Below are 10,025 nucleotides of genomic sequence, written 5' to 3' on the forward strand. Positions count from 1 at the left end.
AAAAGTCCTCCTCCAGATCATGTCCTGCAGGAGATGATCCACACTTCCTCTAGGCTGGGAATCCATAAAGCCAGCTTGGCAGTTTATTTGTATTCAGCCAACTTAACCATGACTCCAAAGCTGATCCCTTGGAAAGTCCAACCAACTTGGCAGAGAGTGGAAAAATTAGCAATTTCATTCTTTTTCAGTTTGGTTGTTCAATCATTTTTTTCTGGCATTCTCTGCTCTATTTTATTTCAAGTCAATTTAGCATTAATTAACAGCCCAGCTTAGATAGCTTTAGAGGCTCCAGCAACTCTCAAATAGGCATACTCCCAGCCGAACAGTTGTCCCCAGGGACCTGTCTGCAGGCAGGGGTTTGATGGATGAACTCACACAATGAGACTTAGATGAAGAGTGCAGAGATGGACTGGGATTTGCAAACAGACTCTTCTGCACTTGCCTGTGCTTTGTCCTGCCCTGCAGATGTCCTCTGAAACACGCTTACCCCATTTATTAGAAGCAGGGAAAGCGGTCAGGTGCTTTGAACAGGAACCTGCCCAATGCTGGGGTGGTTTGTCCTTGGGGTGGCACTGCCAGCTGCCCTCTTTGCAGAGGAATAACTGCAGTGCTGGGGTGGAATAGTGGGGCGAGGTCGGGCAGCCTGGTCCTACCTGCTGTTCTTGATGACAGAGGCATCGCCGTGCCATTTTGGAGAGGTGTGTGTGGGCACGCGTATGAGAGATGCTGCTCGTCCCATGGGCCAGAGGTGGCTGCCACTGCTCAGTGACCCCGGGCTCTATCTTGCAATAATTTCAGTCCAACACTTTATTTCCTAATTTAGGAGCTCTGTGCCCACAGCTCCTCCTCATGTTACAACTCCAGGCTTGCTAAAGTCCAAAAAGCACAAGTCACTCATTGAAACAACCCCTTGGCGCTGGCCCTGCCTCCTGTGCAATGCTGCATAAAAGAGCTTTGCTTTTCCGGGGGAGCTCCTCCTAAGCCACTGGTCGTCTCCCTGAGAGAGCCCCTGGGTACCGGGAAAAGCTCTTCCACCCTGCCCAAAACTCTTACGCACATACCTTGGGGCTGCACGGGAAGCAGGTGAGCAAGGATCAGCAAGAAACCCCCCGGGTTACTTGAGGAGCTGGGGGAATTGTGCTGGGGAGGGGGTGTCCTGCTCCCGCAGGGCATTGCTGGGGGCTGCAGACCCACCTCGGCCAAAGTGCCTGGCCTGTCTCCGCTCCACCACAGCCACGATCTCCCGCAGGCAGGACAGCATGGTGCGGCGCGTGGCGGTGGTGGGCGCAGGCGTCAGTGGGCTGGCGGCCATCAAGTGCTGCCTGGAAGAAGGGCTGGAGCCCACCTGCTTCGAGCAGAGCGAGGACATCGGGGGGCTCTGGCGCTACACGGTGAGTGGCTTTGGGTGCCTGGTTTCAGAGCTGGCTGGGGAAACTTGCACCCGCTGGCACCCTGCGTGCCTGCACCCGCTTGCTTTGCTCTGATGGCTGCATGTGGGAGGGCTTGACTGGTTCAATACAGGTCCTCAGGTCTCCTCCCTCACCCTGGGAACAGCCTAGCCATCCCCTGACTCGCTGAGCCACCTGCTTCAGCCAAGCCAAGTCCCCTCTGAAATGCCATCCTTGCTCCTTTAGGGACAGAGGGAATCAACAGCTTCTCTGCAGCCAAGGGGTTGCAAACCCCTCAGGGCTCTCGCTGGTGCACAGGGTAGCCCTCAGCATGCTTTTATGTAGTGGCCATGTACCACGGAGCCGCAGAGGAGCCCGAGTGAATAATCAGAGGGTTGGACTCAGAGCCATCTTGTGCCACTTTCCTGCCAGCAAGCTGGGGCTGAGGGGACAGTTTGGGGTGTGATCACAGCTGCAGGAGCAGCTTGGGGTGCCATTAGGGGAAGGAATTGGGCCTGCACAAGTTAAACCCCAGGGCAGAGAGGGAGGGCAGAAAGCTTGTTCTGGATGATCTGAAATGTTTGATTTATCTCAAAACATGGACCACATGTTTTCTGTCTTTTCTGGGGAAGGCTCCACACATTCCTCCAGAAAGTTTAGCAATACTTTTTGATATTAAGGATAGAGAATTTCAGAAAAGAATATCACCATTGAGGGGAAAAGTCAAAATCACTTCAGCTCCTTATCTGGCTTGGGGTTTTTTTTTTTTCTTTTATTAGAAATTGGTAATCTTTTGGCCACCTTCAGATATGGATTTTCCAGTGCAGAAACCTGCATTTTTCCTAGCTCTGTGCTGGCATCAAAGCCATGAGGAAAGGGAAATGCATTACCTGTGTTTTGTGCTCTTAAGTGCCTAGTGTCAGGGCAGACATAGCAAGTGCCCCCCCCCCGATGGGGACAGGACAGCGTGGGGCTGGCCATTTTGGGCAGGACTGGACCAAGCCAGCCTGGGCCCCACTGATTGCGCAGTGGTCTTGGGGATTTCAGCAGATCCCTCATGTCCTGCCCTTCTAGATGTCAGCGGGACACTGGCCAGCTGGCACGTGCATTGCTAGCAGTAGGTACAAGCCTTCATCCGTGTCCCTGGCCAGACCTGCCCTGCAGTTGCATAAAGCATGGGCAGCCAAGCCACAGCACCAAAGCAAATGCACCTGGCCGGGCTTCTGCCTTTCATTGTGCAATTGCCAAGACCGTGTACACAAAGGAGTGATGACCGGGAGTGCCCATGGGATTTTGGAAGCTTTACAGGCAGACCAGCAGGAAGTTGGGCACTGGGAGGTCCCACCTTATTTGTCTCCTGTGATATTTTGCATGTGTTCATGCGCACGAGTGTAGCTGTGTCACAGCCAACCTCCTGAGGCTTTCTGGATGTGCAGTGGAGAGGCTCTGGCATGGTCCTCCCACAGCACTCCCTTCCCCTGAGGTTTCCACTTTCCCTGGCAGATGCACATGTAACTGGCTCCTAAATGCCTTGGGTGATGCAAACCCTCCTCCCAGCCTGTTGGGACACTTCTGTGCTCATAGAGAGTTATTTGGTTATTGTGCTTGATGGCTTTGCCGGTTTTCTCTGGCTCCAGCCTGGAGGAGTTGGTGCAGGGCTCCAGGTCATGTCCCCCTTAATGGGACTCGTCCACGCTCTTCTCCCTCCAGGACCAGGCAGAGGAAGGCAGAGCCAGCATCTACCGCACTGTCTTCACCAACTCCTGCAAAGAGATGATGTGTTACTCTGACTTCCCCTTCCCTGACGACCACCCCAACTACATGCACAACGCCAGGCTCCAGCACTACATCTGCAAGTACGCTGAGCACTTTGACCTCCTCCGGCACATACAGTTCAAGGTAAAAAGCCTGGAGTGGAGAGGGGCAGTGAGTAGTGGGGGGGGCCTGGGCTGGAGGGACATCACCTCTGTGCCTGGGTCTCCCAAATCTTGGGAGAAAATATTCTGGGGAAAAAACTCCTGGTTTTGTTAAAGCAGGTCTCATCAGCTCCCCTCTCTGCGCCCTCCCCAGAGCTGCCTGCATGAAATCGCAGGGGCAAATATCCCCAGGGCTCCCCGGGACCTCTGAATTCCACTGGCCCCCTAAACCTCTTGGTCTGCTCTGCAGACACCCACGGATCTCTTTCTTTTGTTTCCTTTAAGACCCTGGTCACCAAGGTTAAAAAACGCCCTGACTTTTCTGTGACGGGGCAATGGGAGGTGGTGACCCAGAGAGACGGGAAGGAAGAGACAGCAGTTTTTGACGCTGTTATGGTTTGCTCTGGGCATCATGTCTACCCAAACCTCCCCCTCGACGATTTTCCAGGTAAGCTGCGCGTGTGGAATTCATCCGCTGGGACAAAGCAAGGCAAATCTATTACAGTGTTCTTCCCTAGAAAAAAATACCTTTTTAGCATTAAAAGGAAAGCAATGTTTGGGGGGATGGGGGTCCATTCAGGAAATCAAAACCTGTATTTTTAAGAAAAAAGACTCAGTATCCAAACTATGTCAAAGCAGGGACAATGCTAATCTTTCCCAGAAAAAAGTACTTCAGGCTGTTTCCTTTAACAGAAGTTTTTTCATAAAAGGATTTTGTAAAATAATTTTTTTTTTTTTTCATTTTCCCATGATTTCTAGTACAAATGTCATGCACATTACCCAACAGCCTTTGCCTCTGTCATGGTTTAACCCCTGCTGACAACTAAGCCCCACACAGCTGCTTGCTCACTCCTCCCTCAGTGGGATGGGGGAGAGAATTGGAAGAGTAAAAGTGAGAAGACTTGTGGGTTGAGATACAGACAGTTTAACAGGTAAAGCAAAAGCTGTGCATGCAAGCAAAGCAAAACAAGGAATTCATTCACTACTTCCCATGGGCAGGCAGGTGTTCAGCCATCTCCAGGAAAGCAGGGCTCCATCACATGTAACTGTTACTTGGGAAGACAAACGCCATCACTCTGAATGTCCCCCACTTCCTCCTTCTTTCCCCAGCTTTACATGCTGATGTCATATAGTCTGGAATATCCCTTTGGTCAGCTGGGGTCAGCTGTCCCAACTGTGTCCCGTCCCAAATTCTTGTGCACCCCCAGTTTACTTGCTGGTGGGGTGGGGTGAGAAGCAGAAAAGGCCTTGACTCTGTGTAAGAACTGCTCAGCAGTAACTAAAGCATCCCTGTGTTATCAACACTGTTTTCAGCACAAATCCAAAACACAGCCCCATACTAGCTACTATAAAGAAAATTAACTCTATCCCAACCCAAACCAGCACATTCTCTCTGTGTACAGGCACATTATTGGGAAAAAACTTTCTCTCTGGCAAGAAAAATTTGGTGCTGGGGGTCTGTTTGGAGGACACAGGCTTGAAGCATCAGCTGGTCAGGAAAACTGCCCTCAGGTCCTTTGCCATCTTCTCTTTTTTAAATGAAAGCTGCTTCCCTGTTGCTCACTACCACAAGGGTGTACAGCCACACCAAGGGGATGGAGTGTGGCTGTCCAGGCACCTCAAGGCGATGTTGGGGTTGCAGTGGTACCCTTTTGGGGTACAGAAATACCATGAAAAGGTATCCTGTGCTTGCACACTATTTCTGTTTAAATATTGAATGAAGAGAGAGTGATCTCATCTGACTATGGGTTTGCAGCATCCCTCTGTATACAGGAGACATATACTACTGTGAGAAATGCTCTGGTGGATGCTCCAGCAGCATCTGTGGGAAGGGGAGATGCCAAAGCCAGCACAGCCTCTCCCTTTCATTCCTGTGGTGAATTACGACCCTTTCTGTTCTCCTCCCCAGGAATACAGAAGTTTAAAGGCTGCTACTTCCACAGCCGAGAGTACAAGGAGCCAGAAAAGTTCAGAGGGAAGAAGGTGCTGGTGATAGGCTTGGGCAACTCGGGCAGTGACATTGCTGTGGAGCTCAGTGCCGTGGCATCACAGGTACGGGGACCTGCACCAGAGTCATTGGGGAGTGGGGGGGGTCCCCATTTGCTTGAGCACATGCCACAGCCCTGGGGACTCACAGCCATCATGGAGGTGGCTCACCCCTACCTGGCCATCCTCCCAGGTCTACCTGAGCTCCCGAAGTGGGTCCTGGGTGATGAGCCGCGTCTGGGACGAGGGCTACCCCTGGGACATGCTGATCATCACTCGTTTCCGGACCTGGCTGGGGAACATCCTCCCCAGGGCAATCAGCGACTGGCTGTACGTGAGAGGCATGAACCGGTTCTTCAAGCATGAGAACTTCGGCCTCATGCCACTGAACAGGTATGTGTGGGGCCATCCATCCCCAAACCCCCCTGGGGGTGCTGGTTCTGGAATGGGGCTGGACCGTGCCTATCCTGGGCTGGCAGCAGAAGCCACCTCTGTGACAGCCCCACCACCTTTGCCCTTGCAGAACTTCCCGCAAGGAGCCGGTGTTCAATGATGACCTCCCGAGCCGCATCGCCTGTGGCGTGGTGGTGATTAAGCCAAACGTGAAGGAGTTCAGAGAAACGTCTGTCTTGTTCCAAGATGGGACTGTGCAGGATGACGTCGATGTGGTAGTCTTTGCCACCGGTTACAGTTATGCTTACCCTTTCATGGAGGATGATTCCATCATCAAAAGCAGGGACAATCAGGTCACCCTCTACAAAGGCATCCTCCCTCCTCGGCTGGAGAAGCCAACCATGGCAGTCATTGGGCTAGTCCAGTCCCTTGGACCCATCATCCCAACAGCGGACCTCCAGTGCCGCTGGGCAGTCAAGGTGTTTCAGGGTAGGTGGATGAGCTTGTGCTGGGCAAAGGTCTGTTTTCTGTCAATGGGAAGTAGTGTTTCCCAGCAGCAACGTGCATGTTCAAACCGAAAATCAGGGCAGTGCCTGAGTGCTCAAGAACACAAAGGAGTTTGGCCAGAAATACCAATAATGGGATCCCTATGTGATGGGGTAGCTTGCACCATGGGAGCAGGTCACTTCTCAGCCCACTGCAGATGGCAACATGGTGGGGCTGCCTGGGGGAGAAGAGCCTCTTGGGCATCACTACATAACTTAAAGGACAGGAGAGCCAGTGTTGTCACATCCTCAACAACCAAGCTTGACCCAAGCACAGATCTTGACACCAAAGGGAAGAGAGGCACCCAAGAGCTCAGCTGATCCCTGCAAACCCTACCTGCTGCAGGAGGGATCTCCTGGGCATCATGTCCCTTTGCTGATACTCTTCTTGCTCTTTTAAGGGCAGTGCACGCTCCCCCCAGTCAGCGAGATGATGGATGACATTGATGAGAAGATGGGGAAGAAGCTCAAGTGGTAAGTGCAGCTCATGGGTCTCCCTGTGCTGGCAGAAGAGCCCTGCCATCATCTCAGCCCCAAGTGGGATGGATGAGGGTGCTGGGTGAGCTGCCATGGGGGCAGTTTGTGAGCAAGGGACAGGCAGCTCCAAACAAGCAGGGTCCTTTGAAAAGCCCTGTTTGAGTCTCAGATGAATTAACCTCCAGGCGGCCCCTCTGCAATGAGGAACCTCCAACCAGCTCACTGGTGTCAGTGGATATGTTTTCACCAGCCCCATGGAGGTCTGAATCAGGCAAGTTCGGGTGGAAAATTCATGATGGAAATATTTCCTGTCTAAAAATGCTCATTTGCCATCACTGAGCGTTATCAGGCTGAAAAAGCATTTCTCATTCACACAGAATCAGGGTGAGGCTCCAGCAGAAATAGAACATTTCCATCATTATTCTTCAAAGTGACCTTTTTTTTGTTTCATAAAGTCCATGAAAGTGCCTTGCTTTCCCCCTCTCTGAGTCTAACTGATATTATAGTGAAGCAATACTTTAAAAATAGGAGTATAACCAGTGAAAGCTGAACCTGGCTCAAGCTATGTTTTCTTTTGTTTTTAGAAACCGTTGCATTGTAGGAAGTTTCAAAACGCAATGTTTTCTTGTGAGCCAGATTCCTCCACTAACAGCAGCAATGATGCATGTCCCCTGGAGCTGTGCCCCCCAGCCAGCTCTGCTCCCCAGCTTTGGCAGGGGAGAGCAGGGGACAGACTCTGCCCAAACTGTGCTTAAAGGGAAAAAAAAAAAAATTAAAAAAACAAAGGGAAAAACCTAAAGCAACCCCTCTTTTCCCCTCCTCTCTCCCCGGAAGGTATGGGAACAGCACCACGCTGCAGACGGATTATATCACTTACATGGACGAGCTGGCCTCAGCCATCGGTGTGAAGCCCAACGTGCTGAAGCTCCTGCTGACAGACCCGCGGCTGGCCCTGGAGGTCTTCTTTGGCCCCTGCAGCCCTTACCAGTTTCGGCTGATGGGCCCAGGGAAGTGGAGCGGGGCCAGAAAGGCCATCCTCACCCAGTGGGACCGAACTCTGCGGGCCACGCAGACGCGCATCACCCCCGCTGTCCCCACCGCCTTCCCCTGCCTGGCTATGCTAGGGGTGCTCTTCCTCCTGCTCCTCCTCCTCCTTGCTGCCCTTTACTGCTAAGGGACCCCAGGGAGATGGGGAGGGATGCAGGAGTACAGAGCGGTGTACGTGCATGGGATGCTTTCTCCTGCTGGGCAATGCGTGCTGCTGCCCTGCTCATTAACCTGAAAATAAGTCGTCAAGAGATCCCTGAAAAACAGCATTGATAAATCGGATGTGATCTCCATGCCTGGTAAAATTGGGACGTTTCTCAGCTGGGGCTATGAAAGAGTGTAAGTGCCACCCCCAGTAAGTAACATTGGTTATTTTGTCCCTCTACATGTATTCAAATAGTGGTGCATTGCTACATGTCTTTAAATTTCCCTGCCTACTGTCTCTTTTTCTGGTGGAAAACTGGAGTCAACATGTTTGGTTTTTCAAGAAAATTTTCGGTGTAGAGCTTGTGTACTGGCTAAAACCAGCTTGCCTGAATTGGCCCTTCTGAAAAATAATTTTCATAACAAGTAAAGAAAAACATCCACATTTTTTTCCAGTAGGAAAAGATGCCCAAATGAAAAAAAATGATCAGATTAAAATATGGAGAGGAATACTCTGGTATATAAACAGCCCACCAGCTCTCGGAACAACATCTGGACTTTGCTGGAACATGTGAGCATCTGAAAGCTGAGATGAACCATGTCTGCCAGCCAAAATGCCCTGTCCCGCTGGGGCTGTGTAACCCAGCACCCCAGCTGCTGCAGCCATGGCGAGAGCATCCTCAGAGAGATCCCTCTCTGAGCTGCTTCGCTTCGTGCTGGGCATCACTGTCCCTGCAGCAACAGCTTGGATGGGCACCTGTGCCCCTCTCTGTGGCCACCTCCAATGCATGTCCAGGGGTGACAGGGATGTGCCATCTGCCCAATTGCCCATCCCGAGGTGGGGAACAAAGCCTCCATGGTCCACCCTCACCTGAGCAAGTGGGGAGGAGCTGGACTGATCCTGGTGAGCTGCTGAACTTCTGATGTGGCCAGATCTTGTGGGCTTTTTCTTTGCATGCATCTGCCGAGAGTGGAACCAGCCCGTGGTGTAATTTCGGTGCTCCCTGGGAAGCACTCTGCCTGCAGGCATCTTGGCTTTTCTCCTCCATACAGCAATAACTATAGCTTTGCAAAACGCTCTGTGGTTTTATGAAATGCACCATGTAAATGCAAAATAATATCATTACCGTGACCTCTAGCCCCGGAAACGAGACTAGAGGATGCCTGCCATTCCCTTTTCAGTGCCTCTGCCGAAGTGCTCTGCTAACATGCTTCTTCCTACCAATAGATGAAGAGGTTTGCCTGCTCTTATTTCTTCCAGTCCAAATGATGTGTACCTGTGGTGGGAAGCAAGCCCTTCCTATGATTGTGATCCAATTCAAAACACTGCAGATGCACCATCTCTCTGAAACATGAATAAAAATATAGGGGCATCATCTGATCAGTTTTTTAAATTCTTTTGCAATTAACAAGCTGTGCGTGGTGTATCACTGTGATTTTTTTTTCTAGCTGATAATGGCAGCCTTGTTACCCAGCTAGGACACAGCTGTGGTCAGGAATGTTGCTGCTTACCCTGTGCTGAGCTTGTGGGGTGCTGGCAGGACCCACATTGAATGCAATGGGGGCTGGGAGCCCTTGCCTTTTGGAAGCCAAAGTACCACGTTATGTGAAAGAAAGGGCAGTAGGGAGAAGAGGCAGCAGTTGGTGGTGGTGCTGGGAACTGTGGGATGCACAGGGGACATGTTGGGGTGCCAATGGGGTGAGCAGAGATGATGTCAGGGAATGAATGAAGATGGGTTTTGGGGTGCTGGCAGGGTGGGGCCTCTTCCTCAGGTGCAGTCAATAAATTAATGTGGGCCAGGCTGTCACAAGGGCTCTCTGGTGCTGGCTTACATCTGCAAAATGGGTTGAATGACCTTATCGTTATCTGACATGAGGTCACAGCCAGTGCCTGTGCTGCTGAGAGCACTCTGGCTGTAACACTTTTCCCTGGGCAGATTGCAGGGCGTTACTGCTGGCCAGAGTATCACGGGGAAGATACACCTAGCTGCTATTTCTGAATTCCTCTGTTTTGCAGCTGTTTCTCATGTGTGCAAACCCACCCTGGGGCCAAAATACTAAATCCAACAGCATCTCTGCAAACAAGGGCGCCGCAGGATAGTCCTTTGCAGAGCAGAGACATGTGTCCT

The 10,025-nt window shown here is 51.5% G+C and overlaps 1 protein-coding gene across 1 annotated transcript; it reads left to right on the forward strand.

Annotated features, from left to right (window-relative positions):
• Window positions 1-1,001: 1,001 nt before the first annotated feature.
• LOC104314143 (flavin-containing monooxygenase 3-like) lies at window positions 1,002-9,277 on the forward strand. The gene is made up of 9 exons (XM_009913479.2): window positions 1,002-1,083; window positions 1,250-1,391; window positions 3,099-3,287; window positions 3,590-3,752; window positions 5,214-5,356; window positions 5,484-5,683; window positions 5,814-6,172; window positions 6,630-6,702; window positions 7,540-9,277. Exons 2-9 carry the CDS (start codon window positions 1,260-1,262, stop codon window positions 7,877-7,879), a joined length of 1,599 nt encoding a protein of 532 aa, XP_009911781.2. The 5' UTR covers window positions 1,002-1,083; window positions 1,250-1,259; the 3' UTR covers window positions 7,880-9,277.
• The last annotated feature ends 748 nt before the right edge of the window (window positions 9,278-10,025 follow it).

This window comes from Haliaeetus albicilla, chromosome 8 (genome assembly GCF_947461875.1).
Source record: "Haliaeetus albicilla chromosome 8, bHalAlb1.1, whole genome shotgun sequence".
NCBI lineage: Eukaryota > Metazoa > Chordata > Aves > Accipitriformes > Accipitridae > Haliaeetus > Haliaeetus albicilla.

Coding starts and splice junctions, on each gene's coding strand:
- LOC104314143 (XM_009913479.2), top strand. CDS start 1,260: ATGGTGCGGCGCGTGGCGGTGGTGGGCGCAGGCGTCAGTGGGCTGGCG. Junction 3,288..3,589: donor TCCGGCACATACAGTTCAAG/GTAAAAAGCCTG, acceptor GTTTCCTTTAAG/ACCCTGGTCACCAAGGTTAA. Junction 6,703..7,539: donor ATGGGGAAGAAGCTCAAGTG/GTAAGTGCAGCT, acceptor TCTCCCCGGAAG/GTATGGGAACAGCACCACGC.